The sequence below is a fragment of the Ursus maritimus genome, unplaced genomic scaffold (assembly GCF_017311325.1).
Source record: "Ursus maritimus isolate PB19 unplaced genomic scaffold, ASM1731132v1 scaffold_19, whole genome shotgun sequence".
In the NCBI taxonomy this organism is placed as follows: domain Eukaryota; kingdom Metazoa; phylum Chordata; class Mammalia; order Carnivora; family Ursidae; genus Ursus; species Ursus maritimus.
In genome coordinates, this window is record NW_024424341.1 from 44030575 (window position 1) to 44053652 (window position 23078).

General features: G+C 36.2%; 1 protein-coding gene across 4 annotated transcripts in view; it reads right to left on the bottom strand.

Annotated features, from left to right (window-relative positions):
• Positions 1 to 1047: 1047 nt before the first annotated feature.
• Positions 1048 to 23078, bottom strand: part of ZNF529 (zinc finger protein 529) — a 46467-nt gene continuing 24436 nt past the window's right edge. For 2 of the 4 annotated variants that reach the window (XM_040632799.1, XM_040632798.1), the window contains exons 2-5: positions 20393 to 20439; positions 10680 to 10774; positions 9602 to 9728; positions 1048 to 3871 (exon numbers count right to left, since the gene is read on the bottom strand). In XM_040632799.1, the coding sequence (XP_040488733.1) occupies positions 2472 to 3871; positions 9602 to 9728; positions 10680 to 10733 (1581 nt within the window). In that variant the 5' untranslated portion in view covers positions 10734 to 10774; positions 20393 to 20439 and the 3' untranslated portion in view covers positions 1048 to 2471. The remainder of the gene's footprint in view (positions 3872 to 9601; positions 9729 to 10679; positions 10775 to 20392; positions 20440 to 23078) is intronic. The other 2 variants (XM_008712211.2, XM_040632796.1) reach the window with 1 other exon arrangement.

Sequence of the window (23078 nt, forward strand, 5' to 3'; positions counted from 1 at the left end):
TTATTACAGTGTTTTCCTATCTCCCTCATTCCTTTTACATTTATTGATTAGAATTCTTCACCACTAAACTGAAAGTGGATTCCATTATTGGAAGCTAATTTCATGGTTCACTGCAGCAATAAACAGGATAGGTCTGGAACATTCTCTTGTATTTGGGGGGGAAACCCAAAAACTTCTTATGTAGACTAAGGGAAATGTGGAAACAATAAAGTACCAAATAAAAATGGAAAGGAATGAAGTTTTAACAATTTGAGCACCAAAGATAAGTAGCAAAAAAAAAAAAAAAGTTAATAGCAATAATTACATTATCATTTATTGTACCAGCGGTCTGTGAAATGACAGGTGTTCTTAACAAAGTTCAAAGAAAAACGTTAACATAATGTGACCAAAATATAGCTGTAATTACAAATAAGGGAGGCAAAATAAGAATATTCTTGTATTAATTAAATTTTCATTTATGTATGAATCATTTCAAAAAGTAAGTGCCAAGATACATGGTTATTTTGTTTCTGTCATTAATTTTTAAGTGTATATGTAAGGTCTAGGCAGCTCATTGTTTTAATTTGTTCAAGACAGCAAAAAGAAAAAGGAAACTGTAAAAATACACAAAGGAGTGTAAGGCAAGTCATTCTAAAGTATTAATAGTAAGAGATAAACTAATCAGCACTGATGGTAACTTAGAATAACCAAGTAAAATGGGATTAAAGAGCACATCAGCAGTGTGATCACATTATAGCTCAGTAAATAGAATAAACTGTTAATAATTGTAATAGAGTTGAACTATTTTAAAGACATGAAATAGTATATATCCTGATAAAAAGGGTAACAGAGATTCATTCTTATTTTGTAGCATATGAAATATCTACTGTGTGTGTGTGTGTGTGTGTGTGTATTAAGATTTTACTTATTTGAGAGAGAGTGAGTGAACAAGAAAGTACCAGGGAGAGGGAGAAGCAGACTTTATGCTGAGCAGGGAGCCTGGTGTGGAGCTTGATCCCAGGACCCTGAGATCACGACATCATCACCCGAGCCGAAGGCAGACGCTTAACCAACTGAGTCACTCAGGTGCCCCTAAGTTAACCAACTGAGTCACCCAGGTGCCCCTAAGTATGTGTTTTTTTTAAAACTGCTAATTTAAATGAAATACTAATTAGGAGTATTTAAAGAAAACTGCCCAATATATCCAATAAGAAAATGGCTTAATTACTATTGCTGGGTCATGCAGAACTTTAGAGTCCAAAAATCCTGGGGAAGACCAATTTGAAGAACTAAAATATAACAAATGCTGGTGACATAAATGTATTTAAACAATAGGTAAATTTTCTTATAAATATCTAATAACCAGTGACTCATAATTAACATTAATTGCATAACCAGGTCAACTCTCCTGACTAAAGAAAGAGATGATGGACAGTTAAGAATGGCAACTTTATTTCTGTTCACTAATTTTCTCTCTTCTTTTGCTTTTCCTTCCTTTCCAAAATCAAAGTTCTATCAATTGTTAAGCTGCCACAACCCAGCAAGGCAACACTAACAGGGAATAAAAAGTATAAATATACAAAATGCAAGAAGCCATGGTAATAATAGAATTGTAGACTCTCTAAATGTAAGTTTACTAAGTTTATAATCATTGCAATAGCTGTAGATTTTCCCCTCCTTTAATAAATCTAGAGACAGATAAGAATGGCTTAGTAAATTTTACAAAATATTTAGAAGTGCCTCTTTCCTTTGGATCCCACTGGTGGTGAAAAGGCTCTTGAAAGTAATTGTTGTGGTAGGTAAGTCTGTCATGTCAAAACAGAAATTTTAGAAGAAATCAATCACTTGATGACAATGGAAAGGAAATTACTCATCTAACATTAAAACAAAAACAATAGAAAATGAAACAGAAACAAATCTACACAAATACCATGCAGGGCCATAAGACTTCAAAACCACATGGTATGTGACTGGAAGTTTTAACTCTCTGGAGGAAGAAAAGTATATCATATATAACAAAAAATTAGAATGCAAAAGATTTATTTGAATAATATTACAAATTAATAAGCCAAAAACAATGAATAAAGAACAAAACCACAAACATCAAAAATAACTATAAACAAAATATGCCTGGAAAAGAAATTCATGTGAAATTGACTCTAACGATTAGTGAAACACATTTTCCACACATATCAGAAATGAACAGGGACCACCCTATCTAAATGGATATTCAGAATGTTAACTGATATAAAAAGGAGAAACAAAAACAAATATTTGGCAATATCTAACAAAACAAAGTATACGTCACCTATCACTGAGTAATTCTACTTCTAAATAGAGTGGCCAGGAAGTCTGGAAACAATAGAGCAACATAATCCCCTTGATTACTTCTTATTTCAATGCATGGACTTTCCCAGTGAAACTCAGAAGCAAAAGGCTTTTGTGCATGTCTGTCATTCAAAAGACCAAACACCAGTACAACTTTTTCGATATCAGGTAAGGTGCTTACCCACACTAAAGGCACTCCCACATCCCTTACATTCATAGGGTTTCTTACCAGTATGAATTCTCTGATGTTTTGTAAAAGATGAACTATGTCTAAAGGCCTTCCCACATGCCTTGCATTCATAAGGTTTCTCTCCAGTATGAATTCTCTGATGTTCAGTAAGGGCCGAACTATGTCTGAAAGCCTTCCCACATACCTTACATTCATAAGGTTTTTCACCACTGTGAATCCTCTGATGTTGAATAAGTGCTGATGTAAGTCTAAAGAACTTTCCACACTCTTTACATTCATAAGGTTTCTGACCACTGTGAATTCTCTGATGTCGAGTAAGTTCACTACCTACTCCAAAAGCTTTCCCACATTCCTTGCATTTATAGGGTTTCTCACCAGTATGAATTCTCTGATGTCTAGTCAGGGATGAACTGTTTCTAAAGACCTTTCCACATGCCTTGCATTCATAGGGTTTCTTTCCGGTATGAATTCTCTGATGTCGAGCAAGTTCTCTACAGACTCCAAAGGTCTTCCCACATTCTTTACATGCATAAGGTTTCTCACCTGTATGAATTCTCTGATGTTCAATAAGCTGTGAACTAATTCTAAAGACTTTCTCACATTGTATACATTTGTATGGTTTCTCACCAGTATGAATTCTCTGATGTTCAGTTAGCTGTGAATGGAATCTAAAGTCCTTGCCACATTCCATACATTTGTAAGGTTTCTCATCAGTATGGATTTTCTGGTGTCGAGTAAGTTGTGCATGCACTCTAAAGGATTTCCCACAGAAAGTGCATTCATAGGGTTTCTCACCATCATGAATTATTTGAAGTGGAGTTATTTCTTCAACTCTTCCAATGGTTCTTTCATACTCCTTCCATTTATAGCACTTTTGATAATCATGCATTTTCTGTATACTAAGGTCTTCATAAAAACTAAATGCATTCTCATATTCCATATATTTACAAGGTTTCACACCACTATGTATATTCAGTTGTAGGGTATGTGGGTCATCTCCAAAGGTTTTCCAATATGCGTTATATTGATATGTTTTCTCACTAGTATGTATTCTCTCATATTCATCAAAATTTAAGTCACAGCTAAGGACCCTCCCATATTCCTTATATGCATGGGGCTTCTTGCTATCATGAACTCTCTGATGCGATATAAGAGACTTACGATGTCTGTAATGGGGCACTTTTTCAGAGTTGATTTTCATTTGGCTGAAATATCCCACTTCAGATCTTTGTACTTCAGTCTTGCTTTTGCTTTGCCAGTCATTTCTGGCAAGACCAATGAATTTACTTTCTGTTACTTTCCACTGAGAACCACTTTTTTTAGTGATGTCCTTTCTAGTAGATGAACACTTTGTGTCATACTTGGACTCCAAATCTGAAAGAAAGGGGAAAAGAAACACAATTTTTGTTTTCATGTGCCATAAAAATGAAACATTTATACAATGCAGAGGAGAAAAACTGCAAATATAAATAATGCAAGTGAATGATTAAAATACCTCAATGAAGTTTTAAGAAAGATCAGAGAACAATGAAAACATAATGTAATAAGATTGTGAGGTTTCTGATAAAGGAAACAGACTAAGTCAGTGGGTCTGACATTTAGGTGTTGATCATCTCTTAGTAAGCTTGCTGAGAGTACTAATGTTTGGGGATCCAATCCAGGTAAACTGACCAACATCTACAGATGCAGAACTAGTTATCAATATCATGTATAGATATAGCTAATGCAGATCACAATTTGATAATCTATACATACTAACAATTTTGGTTTTGTTTTTTGTTTTTTTAGTAGGCTCCAAGCCCAATGTGGAGCCCAATGCAGGGTTTGAACTCACGACCCTATGATCAAGATCTGAACTGAGATCAAGAGTCGTACTTACCTGACTGAGCCACCCAGGCACCCCAGGTTTGTTTGTTTTTGTTTTTTAACAATAGAATCCAAATACTTTACTGTGGATAACAAGGTGCTTGTAAGACCTCATCTTAATCCATTATCCCCTTTCACCTAATCTTTTTTTGACCTCTTACAACAAACATAATTTCCACCCACAGGATGTTTCATTGCTCAGAAATGGGTTCTTTATATACCACCCACATTTTACTGTCCAGATCTAAAAGTTACTACCCTCAGAAACAAGATACTGATTGTAAGTTCATATTTATGTTTCTGTTCCAGTATCTAATGGCTTGCCCTCACATTCTTCGTATTTTTTAGTTGTGTATTCGGTAATCTTCTGTTATACTGTTTAGCCTTATTCCTTAAATTCCAAAAGGAGAATTGCAATCATTATATGCCACTGAACAAGTCCCAAGGACATGTAAGTTGACAATTACAGTGAAATTAAATCACTGGATGAAAAAGGTCTAAATAAGACAAAAAAGGAAATATTACAAAGATTAGTCACTGGGTAACATTATTGATCATCAAAACAATTATGTACGTATAAGAATAATGCAGTAGGCGCGCCTGGGTGGCACAGCGGTTAAAGCGTCTGCCTTCGGCTCAGGGCGTGATCCCGGCGTTATGGGATCGAGCCCCACATCAGGCTCCTCCGCTATGAGCCTGTTTCTTCCTCTCCCACTCCCCCTGCTTGTGTTCCCTCTCTCGCTGGCTGTCTCTCTCTCTGTCAAATAAATAAATAAAATCTTAAAAAAAAAAAAAAGAATAATGCAGTAGTTTAAGTATGCCTCCATGCCTTCCAACCCTCACACTATACTGCAGTGATTTATACACATACACACACACACACACACACAAAAGTAGTGTTTATGAACGATTTTTTCTAATGGACTCTCCAATTACTCTTTTTTTTTTTTAAGACTTTATTTTATTCGACAGAGATAGAGACAGCCAGCGAGAGAGGGAACACAAGCAGGGGGAGTGGGAGAGGAAGAAGCAGGCTCCTAGTGGAGAAGCCTGATGTGGGGCTCGATCCCATAACGCCGGGATCACGCCCTGAGCCGAAGGCAGACGCTTAACCGCTGTGCCACCCAGGTGCCCCTATACATACTGTCTTAATCACTGTTGTTAACTCCCTGCTATGCATAACCATGATTTTCTTCATGTCAATAAAGATGAAGAATTTTATTTACTGTTCTTCATTAGCTTTTTCACTATCACACATCTATCCTACTGGAATCCTAGTTTGTATTTAAACGTTTTTCTTCGTGCTCTTTCCCAGATACCTTTCCATTTTCCTGTACTCAAAGTCAACCATTGTTATACTCTGCAAGGCAGTTTCAGAATATTTTAGATATTATAGTAGGTATAAATCATAAGGCTTATGCAGTTCTGGAAGGGGAAGAAGCTAACAGAATGATGTGGAAAAGGTGGTACAGGTGGGCAAGAATGGAAGGCACTTTGTAAAAAAGAATCTAAACAATGGCTGGAGATTGGCAATTAGATGAGTGGATAACCTGGGGAAAATCCAAAATAAATGACAAACATTGCAGGATACAGGGCAAAAATAATTTCCTGTGACTGAATTATGTTATATGTAACAAAGGTATAATAATGCAATCATTATTTAATTAGAATAATAAAATCATAAATGAATGCTGGTATCAGTATATCGAAAAGCACTTCTCCCTAGAAATGAAAAAAACTTTCTACCAGATGTAGAAATGAGATTACAGAAATTTCAGAGAATGATCACATTGAAAATACAGTTGACCCTTGAAACTGGGGTTGGGTGCTAATGCCCTCCACAATCAAAAATCATCATATAACTTTTGACTCACCCCAGACTATTAATAGCCTACTCTGACTGGAAGCCTTTCCAGTAACAAACAGTTGATTAACATGTATTTTATATGTTATACGTATTATGTACTGTATTCATACAAGCTAAAGAAAAGAAAATGTTAAGAAAAGCATAAGAGTGGCGCCTGGGTGGCTCAGTTGGTTGAGTGTCTGCCTTCAGCTCAGGTCATGATCCCAGGGTCCTGCGATTGAGCCCTACATTGGGCTCCCTGCAGGGGGCCTGCTTCTTTCTCCCTCTGCCTGCTGCTCGCTCCCCTTGCTTGTGCTCACTCTCTCTGTCAAGTAAGTAAAATCTTAAAAAAATACATTTATGGTATTGTAGTACCTTTATCAAAAAATTCACATGTAAGTGGATCCACACAGTTCAAACCTGTGTTGTTGAAGGGTCAACTGTATTACATATTAAAATCTATGGAAGTCAACATTAGTCACAAAAAGTAAGGATTTAGATGTTAATAAGGAAAAAAATAAAAATAAGTAATGTATACATCCCAATCCAGAAGACAGGAAACAGTGACCTAAAGAAAAGGTGAAGGGGGAATTCAATAAATACAGAATCAGATGTAGCTAGAAAACATATAAAAAATATAAATAACAAATATAAAAAATAAAATGATAGAAAACCATCAGAGAAGGTATTTTCTAAAATGTTTTAAGACTGCTATGCTAATCAGTTTGAAAATGTTGACTTAGGGTGAATTATTCTCTAGGTAAATAGGTATTAGAAACCCCAGAAGCCATAAAAATTGAAAAAGACCAATTTGCTAGACAGATAAAACTGTTAGAGACTCACCTCCTATGAAACAAAAAAGTCATAAACATGCCTATTGCTCAGGTTGTGGTAGTAAAGCATGTAATAAGCTAGGGCTCCTAAAAGAAAGATTCAAGTCATGATCTGGTGTAGGGAAGGGAGATGTGCCCTTGACTGTTGTGACAGAAAGCAAGAAATCTGAATATATATACACTACTACAGTGTGAGGATGGAAGGCAGGGAGATATGATTTAACTGTTACATTATTCTTATAGGACACACAAAACACCTGAAGGAGCTAAGGCAGACTACCATCTGACAATACAAAAATCAAAGAAAGGGGAAAAACCTTGGTGTACTAAAATACGCTAAGTAAATAGGTAAAATTAATACCTCGTATTGATTTTTAAAACTTAAAAGACCAGAACAACACACTTCTCACCAATTCAGGTGTCTGGTCTGGGATAGGGAAAGGCATAGGGTGAGCCTGGGAAGGTCTCAAAAAGCAAGAATAAATTTAAAGATTAAAGGACTGAGTCAGAGGTACACAAAAATCACCTTTAGAAATTTCTTGATATCCATCAAGAAATGGGCATCAAGAATTAAGACTGGTGAGCTAAAGTAAACTGAACCAATAAAAATCAAATCCATGAGCCATAAGCAAGAAAAAGTTAAAATTTCAGAGGCATCATTTTAAGTCACTAATTAGTTACAGTCGTAGGAAGAACATAAACACTCTTGCTGGTAACACAACATGAGGGCAACTAATAAATGCAGAAGGAATGACGGACTTAGAAAACATCTAAATGAAGATTTTTAATTGTAAAAATCACTGGGAAAATTATTAAGGAACTATATATTCATAGAATGACAAGCCAAGACCAGAGGATTTCTTTCTCTTTTTTCTTTCTTTTTTTTTTTTAAGTAGGCTCGCTCGGGACTTGAACTCACAACCCTGAGGTCAAAAGTAGGATGCTTAACCAACTGAAACACCCAGGTGCCCCTCAGAGATTTCCTTCTGACCATACTGTGTGAATTAGCTTTCTCCCTCATTCTTTATTCCTTTGTTGTTGTTGTTTCACTTTTCTTTATCGGAGTTATCACTATGATACATTTTCTAATTATTTGTTTTCCTGTTTATTATACATCTCACTAGTGAGTCAATTCCATAATAGCAAGAACTGTATCATTTTTTCTCATCAATGTACTGATAGGGCTACCACAGTATTTATCTCAGTCTAGATAGTGATTAAATGTTGAGTATATAAATGACTGTGAGTTTTTGTCAAAAGAGAATTTATATAAATCCGAACAGAAAGCAACATGGAAAAAATGTTGGTTGCACCGGGGAAGATGGGCTTCCCCAAGTGTTAGGCTTTCTTCCACAGGGCTTTACAGGGAGTTCCCCAAAAACGTCACAGCGACCCACCTCTTCCCAGACAAGCTGGGCGTTTTACTGTGGTGATGGTTTTCCCTCTCTTACCAGCCTTCACTCACCCAGCCCTCTGTTCTTGTCATATCCCTTACAACCCTTCAGAACAACTTCCCTTCCTCCAATAAGGTGATCACAAATGGCTTAAAAATGGACAACCTGCTTACGACAAAGAAATGTAACATAAGGTATAAAAAAAAAAAAGAACTACAATTATATAAAACACTTAAGAGAATTGGTTAAGTTTTGATAAATGAAGTTGAAATGATACTGAGAGATTTCAGAGAAATGTGAGGAGATTGAAAGACCATTCACCTTAGAGTGACCACAGAATTACAAAGCATAAAGAGTTCTTTATCCAACCATTTCCTACTCTTTGTCTTGTGAGGCGATTTTTTGTTCTAGTTAACAACATCAGCTTTTGTGTCAGACTACTTGGGTAGAAACCCTCCTTTTGACACTAATTAGCTCTGTAACTAACTCTGGAGAAGTTGCCTAAATATGTTGTCTTAGCAAATTAATACAACTAGGATTCATGCCATAGGGTTAGAAAGATTCAATATATTAAATGTGCTTAGAACAGGGCCTGGTACATGGCAAGAACTATGTGATCTGACAGGAAAACGAAAATATTAAAAGATCCTTGCTGGAATACTGACAATATTAAATGCAAAGTTCTTTAACCATAAAACAGGTATAAGACCATACATGTGAGGCAATGAACATGAATTCTGTTTATCCATCTAAAATGTAAATTATGCAGATTCTTTTAATAATCATAACAATTCAGGACACAAGTTTCTTAGCTATTCTTCAAGAAGGTGGGAAAGAAAACAGCAAAGCATTTATAGCAATTCTGACTTCAGTCATAATATAATAGCTATCTCAAAGGATGTGCTGTATGTCTTCTAAAATTCAAACTACACATCCTGGGTATCAGGGAAAGTAGAAATATGAAGGGACTGAGAAGGTACAAACATCACGAAGAATGATGAATGTGCTTAATGGAGGTGTCATCTCCAACACAATGTTCAACCATGCCTCTGGAAACAGGAAGAAGAAATGTACCTACTTTCTTAAAAGATAGCCTGAGGTTTACTAAAAAGCAACTGATATTCAATAGAGCATATTCTAAATGATAAGCAGCAGATAAATTTACCCAGTGAGACCAAGTTGCTGTAGTTCTCCATCATCACATCCCAATACAAGTCCCTCTGAGCTGAATCCAGATATTCCCATTCCTCTTGAGAGAAGCTGATGACCACATCCCCGAATGTCACCAATTCCTGAAACAACAAACCATATACAGGTGAAACTGAAGGAAATATTTTTGAGAAAAAAGAATTGCATCATGGTAAGTAGACTAAATAGTAACCTCGTAGGCCAGGGGTAGAAGGTTATGGTATGAGAAGGAAATCAGTGCTCTGAAACAGGACTATCTACGTATCTTTAAAAAATCCATTTGATTCAGAGATATCTTCCTGCATATTATGGATTTTTTAATTAGTCAAGCATGTCTAGAAATAAAATGAGTTTACAAATTTAAAAAATGTGTTCATGTACATTGCCTACATACTGCATGCCTGCTGCATGACTTAATAAAGATGAGTTTCTACATCCTTGAAGTCAGAAATACCTAACTTCGAAAATGAGCTGTGAATACTACTTTATAATTTCTTGCAGCCCCAAGTTCAACACTATGTTAAGTATTATTTAATATGATATGGTCAGAATTTTTACTTCTAATGACAAACTATTTAATAAATACTTTTTAGTGGCTATAAAATAGTCTATTTGGTGAAAAAATAGTGGCTTAATTGTATTTAGACATTTACAGTGGATAAGGTCTTCTCCAACTCTGGAAGTCTACAATCCTCTGTTTATGTATGACGGAAACCAGTCGAGATCGGAAATTCGTGTCTCTTCAGGAGAAGTACAGAGTTTGCCCATATGTAATCAAATGGATATATCTGATCTTTTTCTCTATCCAAGAATATGGAAATATCTCCATCTAGAGATTCCATTTCTACTCTATAGCTGCTGTAGACAAAAGACTGAACAAATAAGAGTGTTGAACATTATTCGGAGAATAGATAGGCACATTAGGAGTTACACTGTTATGTTTGGTTCCAGCTCTCACTAGAAAGTGAAAAACTATGGCAATGTAGGGCAGGCTCTATTTGGTAGGAAGGTTCAGAAAAAGGAAATTCACAAAGGAGACAGATCCAGCAACTTACATGATCCATGCTTAGAACTGTAAAGAATTGGTCCGGGAGTTCCATTTCTGCCATGACAGCGTGAGGAACTCCGATGACATGCTCCTCCGTCAAAACTGGTAGAAATTATATAGCAAATGAAAAAACCTTTGTTTAAAAAAAATCTAAAGCTTATTACAAGCTGAAATTCTGCAGTATCTGAATCAAACCCTTCGTTGTTCATCCCATTTTAGTGAGAAAAATACTCTACTCCATACTGGTACAGTCAAGGCTTCTTCACCACTCATCAACCCTTGCTCCCAGATACATGGCCATCTTCCAGGGAGGAGCAGGACATCAACATTTCACATCCTACCCCCACCTGCCTATTGCTCAGGAAAATGCAGCAAAGGGATAGAGATTTTCTTCTGTCTAGCAGCCACACATAAAATGTAATGTGTACCCTGGGTGTGGCACTGGTAAGAATACCGGGGTTCCAGTTGGCTGCCTTGGATCATGGGAGAGGATCGGGGATCATGCCGAGAGCAAACTGCAACCCCGGACTGCTGCACCTCGCCCCCCCCCCCCATCTACTAAGCACTCAGTTCTTAAAAGAAGAGTGAAGCATGCTATTGTCCCTAACCCAAGCACTGGATCTGGGGCTCAGTGATTTTGTCCAGGGGGAGAAGCAGGCCACAGACAAGAGAGCTCTATCTCTCTCTCCAAAGGAAATTACTTCATTCATAACTATGGAAAAGTTCAAGCCTAAGGACATCCTCAAAAACAGTGAAGTTTTGGTAAAAGACTATTAGGAGAAGACTGAAGACTCACTGGAGGTATTTGATTTTCACAGGCAGTATATACATGTATTTCTTTCCCTTTACTTAACTATTTTGAGTATTAACTGTATAAAATAATGTATTATTGGGCCTATAACATATAAAAGTATAATATTTTTGCTAATAACATAAAGGAGGTAGGTAAAAGCAAAGCCAAATTGGGCTAAGTAAATGAATACAGATGGTACTTCAAATCCACAATATCAAATCAAAAAAATAAACAGTAAATAAGGGGCACCTGGCTGGCTCAGTAGGTATAGCATATGACTCTTGATCTTGGGGTTGTGAGCTGGAGCCCCACATTGGGTGTAGCACTTACTTAAAATTATTAGGGGTGCCTGGGTGGCGCAGTCGTTAAGCATCTGCCTTTGGCTCAGGGCGTGATCCCGGCGTTATGGGATCGAGCCCCACATCAGGCTCCTCTGCTGTGAGCCTGCTTCTTCCTCTCCCACTCCCCCTGCTTGTGTTCCCTCTCTCGCTGGCTGTCTCTATCTCTGTCAAATAAATAAAATAAAATCTTTAAAAAAAATTATAAGATTAATATAATGAGCTATAGATGTATACAGGTTTTCTTTCGTTCTCATACTTTTTAAAAAATTTAAATTCAATTAATTAACATGTAATGTATTACTGGTTTCAGAGGTACAGGCCTGTGATTCATCAGTCTTATATAATACCCAGTGCTCATTATATCACATATCCTCCCTAATGTCCATCACCCAGTTACACCATCCTTCCACGCCCCTCCCCTCCAGCAACCCTGAGATTGTTTCCTACAATTAAGTCTCTTATGGTTTGTCTCCCTCTCTGGTTTTGTCTTGTTTCATTTTTTTCCTCTCTTCCCATTTGATCCTGTTTTGTTTACTAAATTCCACTTATCCGTGAGATCATATGATAATTGTCTCTCTGACTTATTTCACTCAGCATAATACCCTCTAGTTCCATCCATGTCACTGCAAATGGCAAGATTTCTTTTTTTTTTTTTTTTTTTTGATGGCTGTGTATATACACCACATCTTCTTTATCCAGTCATCAGTCGATGGACATCTGGGCTCTTTCCATAGTTTGGCTATTGTGGACACTGCTGCTATAAACATTGGGGTGCAGGTGCCCCTCTGGATCACTACCTTTGTATCTCTGGGGTAAATACCCAGTAGTGCAATTCCTGGGTCGTAGGGTAACTCCCTTTTCAACTTTTTGAGGAACCTCCATACTGTTTTCCAGAGTGGCTGCACCAGCTTGCATCCCCACCAACAGTGCAGGGCGGTTCCCCTTTTTGTTCTCACACTTTTTAAAAGACAAGTAACACTTCTCTATCTCACTGGATTTTAGTATATAGTGGAAGCTGTTTCTCATTACATGTATACATTAAGTTCTGGATCAGCCACTAAGAATAGGTGCAAATCCTGTATCTCATAAGGTGTTAAATATCCAAAATACATAAAGGACTCCTACAACTCAGTATAAAAAAAGACACAGTCCAATTAAAAAATGGGCAGAGGATCTGCATAGACATTTTCCCCAAAAATAGAAATGGTAAACAAATACATGAAAAGGTGCTCCATATCACAGAAATCTCATCAGAGAAATGCAATTCAAAACCACAATGAGATACTGCCTTATACCTGTTAGAATGGCTGTTATGAAAAAGACAATGAATAACAAGTGTCGGTGAGATGTGGAGAAAAGGGAAACCTTCTGCACTGTTGGGAATGTAAACTGGTGCAGCAGCTCTGGAAAACACTATGGAGGTTCCTCAAAAAATTAAAAATAGAACCACCATATGATCTAAGCAATTCCACCTCTGAGTATTTATTTGAAGGAAATGAAAGCTCTCAAAAAGATTTCTGCACCCCCTGTGTTCACTGCAGCATTATCTACAATACACAAGGCATGGAAACAAGCTAAATGTTCATTGATGGGTGAATGGTTAAAGAAAATTTGGTGTGTACACAGAACGGAATATTATTCTGCCATAAAAAGGTAAGGAAATCATGCCATTTGCAACTACATGAATTGACCTCAAGGGTATTATGCTAGCTGAAGTAAGTCAGAGAAAGAAAACACCCAATGATATCTCACTTATATCTTGAATTAAGATTTAAAAAACAAAAAAACCTCACAGATACAAAACAGTGGTGGTTTCCAGAGGTGGGGGGGGGGGGATGTGGGTGGGCAAAATGGATGAAAGTGGTCAAGGAAGGTACAAATTTCCAATTATAAAGTAAGTCAAAGGGATGTTAATGTATAGCATAATAATTATACTTGATATTGTGTTGTTTGTTTGAAAGTGGCTAAGATGGTAAGTCTTAGAAGTTACCAGAAGAATAAAAAGTTCTCAGAAGAAGGTGATGGATGTTAACTAAATATATTTTGGTCATCATTTTGCAATATATACATATATTAAATCATGTTGTACACCTAAAACTAATGTGTTACATGTCAATTATATCTCAATAAAGCTAAAAGAAATAACAATGGTGAAGGCAACTGAAAAGCAAATATATAATCCAATAATACTGTATTTTGTGTCTGTTGTTCCTCCTTTTTTGCAATGTCTTTAAAGACCTGCATAATACATAATTATAAACCTATTTAAAGGGCACACAATGTATAAAGATATAATCTAGGACTAAAACAACATTAGAAAAGAAGGCTGGAGCCAGTTATAGGAGCTAAACTTTTCTATACTATTAAAGCTAAATTGCTGTACAGTGAAGGTTTGACTCAGCAGATCTGAAATGTTTAAGCTCTGCCCATTCCAAACAAAAGTGTAGGCCGTTAACCACCTCTTGGCAGATTACCTCTAGTCCCTGGAGTTTCTGGCATTTAATGATTTTAATCTGTATCGTGTCATTGGAAAAAAAAAAAAGACAACTGAGTACAACAGCTTTTCTGACGTCTGCGAGTCCTTCTAGCAAATCGCTGAACCTGAGAGTGGTCTTGGGACCCCTGAATAAAGTTGGTTTTATTCCAAACTAGTTCATCACAAACACAGATTTTTAATTGAAATCTACAGGATAAATGCTAAGAAAATGACTAAATGATATAATGAATAGGAAATTTAAAAAGGCATGAAATGGTAAACTACAAAAAAAATCAATGGAACAGAAAGGAAGTCAATTAGGAACAGAAAAGTAAAGAAGATAAAGTGTATATAGAAAACAAGTAGAAAAATGGTAGAAGCAGTCTTCAGTTATTACATATTAAATGCAAATAGATTTTTCAACTAAAAGGCAGAGATTGGCAGAATGGATAGAAAATATGGTGTAACTGTATTCAATCCACAACAAACTGATGACAAATCCAAAAATATAAATAGGTTGAAAATAAAAGGTTGGAAAAGTATATTGCATACCAGTAGTCATCAAAGAGCTGGATGGCTATATGAGACCAAATAGGCTTTAAGTCAGTACTTCTTATAAGAGACAAAGAAAGCTCTCATATGCTAATAAGAGGGTTTGCCTACAAGAAGACACAACTATGAACACATATGCCTTACACAAAGCCCCAAACCATATGAAGCAACAGTTAACAGGATTGAGGGAGATAAACAGAAAGTTTTATTTTTTAAGATTTATTTATTCATTGGGGTGCCTAGATGGTTCAGTCAATTAAGTGACTGACTCTTGATTTTGGCTCAGGTCATAATCAGGGTTATGAGAGTGGGCCCTGCGTCAGTCTCTGTGCTCAGCTGGGAGTCTGACTGAGATTCTCTTTCCCTCTCCCTCTGCCCCTCCTCCTGCTCGCACACACATACATGCTCACTCTCAAATAAATCTTAAAAAAAAAAGTTTTGTCTATCCATAATAAAATTAGAAATAACAGAAAAATGGGAAACTAAAAAACATGTGGAATTTAAACAAAACACACCTGAATAATTTATCAAAAATGAAAAGGGAAACTGGAAAATATCTTGTGAATAACACAACATATCAACATTTATGACATGCAATTGATGATTAGAGGAAAACTTTCAAAGCTTAAAGTACCTATAATTAAAAGTAAATAGGTCAAATCTCACCTCCCTCGTCACTGGGAAAAGAGTAAAGATGTCAAATAGGAAAAATACCCCAAAATAAATGAAACTGAAAGCTAGTTCCATGAAAAGTTCACAAATGTTTAGATAATCTAAAATGAAGAGAGAGAAGACTCCCGTTACTATAATCATAAGTGAGAGGGGACAATACTACCAACCTTACAGAAATAAAAATTGATTACAAAGGAATAAGATGAACAATTGTACAAGAAATCAAAAACCCAGACAAATTGCATAAATTCATAGAAACAAACTTTCAAACTTACTCATGAAGACAGAATATTTGAATAATCTTATAACAAGTAAACTGAATTAGTTATTTAAAAAACTATCCACACAGAAAAGCCCAGATCTGCATAGCTTCACTGTTAAATTCTATGAAACATTTAAAGCAGAATACTAATTCTTCACAAACTCTTCAAGATGTACAAAAGGAGAGAAAACTTCCCAACTCATTTTATGAAGCCAATATTAACTTGATAGTAATAGAAAAAGACATTACAAAAAAGGGCAACTATCACTAATATCTTTTATGAATACGGATGCAAAAAGTCTAAAAACACTAGTGACTGAATTTAGGAACATATAAAACATTATATACCGTGAGTAAGTGGGATTTATCCCTGAAATTCAAAATTAGATTGTTAATCTAATGTATCAGTATAATAAAAAATAAAAACTACATAACCATCTTCATACATGAAGAATAAGCATTTGACAAAATCCAACACCCTTTCATGACAAAAGACAGTGAATTAGGAATAGAAGGGAACTACCTCCACATGATAAAATTGACAGCTACCATTAGACTTAGTGATGCTTACCCCTAATATCAAAACAGGTCAAGGATATACATATCTTATTGCCTTTTTTTTTAAATTTTACTTATTTATTTGAAAGAGAACGAGCACATACAAGTGGGAAAAGCAGAGGGGGAGAGAATCTCAAGCAGACTCCAGCTGAGCACGGAGCCCCATGGGGGGCTCGATCTCACAACCCTCACGATCAGGACCTGAGCCAAAACCAAGATTTGGACACCCACCCAATTGTGCCACCCAGGTGCATCCCCCCATTGCCTCTTCTAATCAACATTGTTCTAGAGGTCTAGCAAGGACAAATAGGAAATAAAAAGAGGCACCCACAGTGGAAAAAAGGAAGGAAAATGATCTCCATTAATAGATGACATGACCGTGTATACAGAAAACCCTGAAAAACTGACTATAACACTATTAGAACTCAGCAAGATATCAGGATGTAAATAAATATGTAAAAATCAATTATATTTTTATACATGTGCAATAATAATCTGAATTAAAATAATTCAGGTGCCTGCATGGCTCAGTCGGTTAAGCGGCCAACTCTTGACTTCAGCTCAGGTCATCATCTCGGGGTCATGGGATCAAGCCCTGCATCGGGCTCCACACTCAGTGGGAAGTCTGCTTGAGATTCTTTTTCCCTCTCCCTCCTCCCCTCACCCCCACTCACACTTGTGCACATGTGTACTCTCTCTCTAAAAGAAACAAATCCTAAAAAAAAGAAAAAATTCCATTTATAACAATATCCAAAAGAATAAAATACTTAAGAAAAATGCAAGCTGTGTACTTAAAAAAAACACTAGTGGAAGAACTTTAACTTGAAAGTCATCCCATGTTTATGAACTGGACTACTAGACAGTAAGATCACAATATTCCTCAAAACAATCTACATATTCAATGTAACCCCTATCAGAGTCCCAACTGATTTCTTTGTAGAAACTGACATGCTGACTTTTAAATTCATATGAAATTGTAAGTTATTCAGAATAACAAAAACAGTCTGGGGAAAAAAAATTGGAAGACTAGCATTTCCCAACCTAATCAAAGCAAATGAACATTGCCATAAGGTTAGATATATTAATCAACAGAATGGAACTGACTGGAAATTAAACCCATATATCTCTAGTCAATTGATTTTTTTAAGATTTATTTATTTTGGGGGGGGGCGAGGGACAGGGAGAGAAAGAGAATCTCAAGCAGACTCCCTGCTGAGGGGAGAGCCTGACTCTGGGCTGGATCCCACGACCCTGAGATCATGACCTCAGCCGAAGGCAGACACTTAACTGACAAGAGTCACCCAGGCGCCCCCCCCCCTTTTTTTTTAAGATTTTATTTATTTATTTGACAGAGACAGCCAGCGAGAGAGGGAACACAAGCAGGGGGAGTGGGAGAGGAAGAAGCAGGCTCCCAGTGGAGGAGCCTGATGTGGGACTTGATCCCAGGACTCTGGGATCACGCCCTGAGCCAAAGCAGATGCTTAACGACTGAGCCACCCAGGCGCACCCCCCCCTTTTTTTTAAAGTCCCCCTTTCTATTTTTAAACTTCAATATATCAGGATCCTTTTATTTAAAACATATCTCTTATTATAAATAGCAAATGGCTTTTTTTTTTTTCCCCAATCTGACACTGTCTTTAGTTTGGAGTGTTTAGTCCTTTTATCTTTAAAGTACTTTTTACAGGATTTAATAAGCCTGTTACCCTTTTGGTTTTCTATCTGTCCCATCTGTACTTAGTACTCTATTCCTCTTTTCTTGACTTTTTTAGATTAATCAAATTTATTATCCCACTGTATTCCACGATTAAAATGTACATCGTCATATAATTCATTTAGTGATTACTTACACTCAAGCATGTATTCTCAATCAGAATAAAATTGCCCCAAATAAGTGAAAATTGAGGGGGAAGGGGAGAGTCTTACTCCTTTTATGTATAAAGCGCACAGCATGTAAAGAGATACACAGGGTACATCTGTGGTTCTAAATTGTCATGGGGGTACTCAATTAGGGAAAAAAAATGTCTAAAGATGTTTCCTCTGGAGGGCAATAAGGAAAAAAAGTTTGCCAGGGGCCTTGGGCCACATTGTATCTATTTGACCTCTGGAGGGGCTTGAAACTGAGTAGCTAAAGTAAACCACACAGTTGCTCTGTGGCTATGTTTCTGACTCTCAATAAAAACCTTGGACACCAAGGCTCAGGTGAGATTCCATGGCTCACTTCACATATGTTCTTACGAACTGTTGCTGGGAGAATTCAGCACTTGTGACTCCAGTGGAAGCTCACATCTAGTTTTTCTGGCTCTTCACCCTATGTGACTTTTCTCCTCACTGATATTAAACTATACCCTTTCATAACCGCCATTTTTCCTAATTCTGTAAGTTATAACACATCATCAAATTTAAGGATGGTTTTTGGGGAAGTCTGACAAATGATGGTTTTAGTGTAAACTGGTCAAAACCTTGTAGCTTTGGGTTTGTCTCCATGATATCTCTCCTCAACAACTACAAAGGTGCATTGTCTCATTTTTTAAATAGTCCTTATCATACCCTACCATAGTTTTAGTCCTATTCATAGTTATTATTTACATGATCAATTATAAACAAGGGAAAGAAGCTATGTCTCTTTAATGCTAGTATCCCAAGTTACATGAACAATACTGGCATACTGTAGGCACTTAATAAATATCTGGTGTTTTATAAATGCAACTTCTGGAAATTCTTAAGAAACATAAAATTCTATTATAAAGATCTATATATATTACAAAGTCGTTTATGATAATTATGAATATCTAAGAGTAGGCAATAGGTTAAATAAAGTATGGTGAGCTATATGTTACCAATATCTGCAGTATTTGACATTGATCCATATTAAATGTTGATGAAAAACATTTTTTGATGAATTAGACAATCAGATTTAAAAAGTGATTAGAGGCTGGATACTGTCATAATAAAGAACATAGGATCCGTCATCCAAAATTCAGGTTGTTAACTTTATCTTTGGTTGTTACTGTGTAACTTTTTACTACATTAGTTAGTTACTTTTTTTCCTCATCGGTAGAATGGGAAAAGCACAGTGACCTACCTCAAAGTGTTCCTATATGTATCAAATGAAATAAAACATACAGCACTTTCAGTGGCATATAATAAACACCTAATTGTACCAAGCAAAAGTTGCCTATTAATTAATGAACTTGTCAAGAATATTTCATGTCCCTTGTTTCATTATTATTTTTTTAAATTCCCTTTGTGTTTCTCCTTTTTCTTATAGTAAAATTTGAGATTCCTAAGTCTGTGCTTCCATGTCATGTTAACTCATTTCAGTGTCCAATCTTCAGATTTCAATTCTTCCTCATTAATATTTGTCACAATGATTCTCAAAAAGCAAAGGAAGACATATATTCTTGCCCTCCACATAAAGCTGCACACATATAACTAGCTCAAAGAATCTGATCTATTAAGTGACAACTTGAGCATAATAATAAAATGTTCAATCTTGTTCCTATGTCCAACACAGGAGTTACTGCATACTTATTTCTGTTTCTAAATCTGTCCTTTCAAGTATAATGTGTATAATGATGTATCTATGACACTTGGATCTCCCAAATCATTCCTGTGTCCTATGAAAGAAACCATAGTCTCTAAAATACATGAAATTCTGAATAGCAGTCTTAATTCATATTTTGTTCCCCTGGAACAAAAAAAAATTTCAATTTCAATTCCAAAAGTTCTGAATACTTGTGTCAAATCGCATGGTGACCACAGCCACTATCTACTTATAACTACATGCCTAGAAATATATAAAACTGTAACTTTGTTATTGCATGGAGCACTGGGTGTTATACACAAACAATGAATCATGGAACACTACATCAAAAACTAATGTACTGTATGGTGACTAACATATCATAATAAATTTTAAAAAAACTCTAACTTTGTCTCTTTTATGTGGCAAATTCATGTGCCAAATTTCCTGTTGGCAGAAACAAAATAAAAAACATACCCAGATGCAAATACCCTCAACAAAACAGCAAAATGAATTCAACAATATATTAAAAGGATCATATACCATGATTAAGTGAGGTCTGTTCCAAGGTTGCTAGGATGCTTCCACATCTACAAATTAATCAAATGACACACAATGAAGGATTAGCAAAATGAAGAGAAAAAAGATAAAAAATTAAGGATAAAAGTCACATGATCACAATAGATGCAGAAAAAGCATTTGACAAAATTCAACATCGATTTGTTAAAAATGCAACAAAGTGGGTACTGAGGGAACATACTTCAACTTAACAAATGTCATATATGACAAACATAGCTAAGATCACACTCAATTGTAAAAATCTGAAAGCTTTTCCTCCAAGATCAGAAACACAAAAGAATGCCCATTCTTACCACTTTTTTTTTTTTTTTTAAGATTTATTTATTTGACAGAGACACAGCAAGAGAGGGAACACAAGCAAGGGGAGTGTGAGAGGGAGAAGCAGGCTTCCCACTGAGCAGGGAGCGTGATGTGGGGCTCAATCCCAGGACCCTGGGATCAGGACCTGAGCTGAAGGCAAATGCTCAACCAACTGAGCCACCCAGGCGCCCCCCATTCTTACCACTTTTATTCAGTATTGGAAGTCCTAGCCAGAGCAGTTAGGTAAGAAAACAAATTAAAGGCATCCAAATCAGAAAGGAAGACATCAAACTGTCACTATTCGCAGAGACATGCTACTATATATAGAAAACTCTAAAGACTACACCAAAACAAAACCAAAAAAAAAAAAAAAAAAAACCTTAGAATTAATAAATTCAGTAAAGGTGCAAAATACAAAATTAATATACATAAGTCGGTTGCATTTCTATTGCTAATAATGAATGATCAGAAAGAAATTTCAAAACAATTGCATCAAAAATAATAAAATACCTAGGAATGAATTTAACCAAAAAGGTGAAGGAACTGTACACTGAAAACTATAAGACATTGACAAAAGAAACAGAGAAAGACACAGATAAATGGAAATGTAATCCATGCTCATGAACTGGAAGAATTCCTACTGTTTTTGCTTTTTTAAGATTTTATTTATTTGAGAGAGAGCACAAAGGGAGAGTGAGAGGGAGAAGCAGACTCCCTGCTGAGCGGAGAGACTGATGAGGGGGTTGGTCCCAGGACCCTGAGATCATGACCTGAGCTGAAGGCAGATCCTTAACCAAGTGAGCCATCCAGGTGCCCCAGAAAAACTAATACTGTTAAAATACCTAGACTGTGGGGACACCTGGGTGGCTCAATCAGTTAAATGTCTGCCTTAGGCTTAGGTCATGATCCCAGGATCCTGGGATCAAGTCCCATACTGGGCTTCTTGCTCAGCAGGAGCCTCCTCCTCCCTCTGCCTGCCACTCCCCCTGCTTGTGCTCTGACAAATAAATAAATAAAATCTTAAGAAATAAAACTAATTCAGACTACCACAAAAGATAGATTCAATGCATCCCTATCAAAATTCCAATGACATTTTTCACAGAAATACAACAAACAATCCTAAAAAAATGTATAGAACCACAAAAGACCCTGAAGAGTCAAAGGAACCTTGAGAAACAAAGCAGGAGGCATCATGCTTTTTTATTTTAAACTGTATTACAAAGTTACAGTAATCAAAACAGCATGATACTGACATAAAGAGAGACACATTAGTCAATGGAATAGAACAGAGAGCCCAGAAAAAAACTCCTATATGGCCAATTAATCTATGACAAAGCCAAGAATATACAGTGGGGCAAAGACAGTCTCTTCAAGACATGGTATTGGGAAAACTGGACAACCACATGCAAAAGAATGAAACTGGAACACATTTTACACCATACATAAAAATCAACTCAAAATGGATTAAGGAATTGAACATAAAACTTGGAACCATAAAGTTCCTAAAAGAAAACATAGAGGGTAAGCTCCTTGACATTGGCTTTGGCCATGATTTTTTGGATCAGACACCAAAAGCAAAGCAACAAAAAGAAAAATAAACATACGGGACTACAGCAAATTAAAATGCCTCTGCACAGCAAAGGAAACCATCAACAAAATGAAAAGGTAACCTACTGAATGGGAAAAGATATTTGCAAATCATTTATCTGATAAGGGGTTAATATCCAAAATATATAAAGAACTCCTACAACTCAACAGCCAAAAAACAATCTGATTAAAAATGTGTAGAGTCTAAAAAGACATTTTCCAAAGAAGACATGCAGATGGCCAACAGGTACATGAAAAGTTGTTCACCACTAATCGTTAGGGAAATGCAAATCAAAACCACAATGACCTATCACTTCACACTTCTTAGAATGGCTAAGTGTTGGGAAGGGTAAAGAGAAAAGGAAACCTTTCCTTGTGCACTGCTGGTGGAAATGTAAATTGGTGCAGCCAATATGGAAAACAATATGGAGGTTCCTCAAGAAGTTAAAAATAGAACTACCATATGATCTAGCCATTTCTCTTCTGGATATTTATCCGAAGGAAACTTGAAGATTAATTCGAAAAGATATATAAACATACCCCCATGTTCATGGAACATTATTTATAATAGCCAAGACATGGAAACAACCTAAGTGTCTATCAACAGATGAATGAATGGATAAAGAAAATGTGGGACACACACATATATAATAGAATAATATTCGGCTATAAAAAGGAAGGAAATCTTGCCATTTGTGAAACATGGATGGACCTGGAAGGCATTATGGGAAGTGAAATAAGCTAGACAGGAAAAGACAAATGC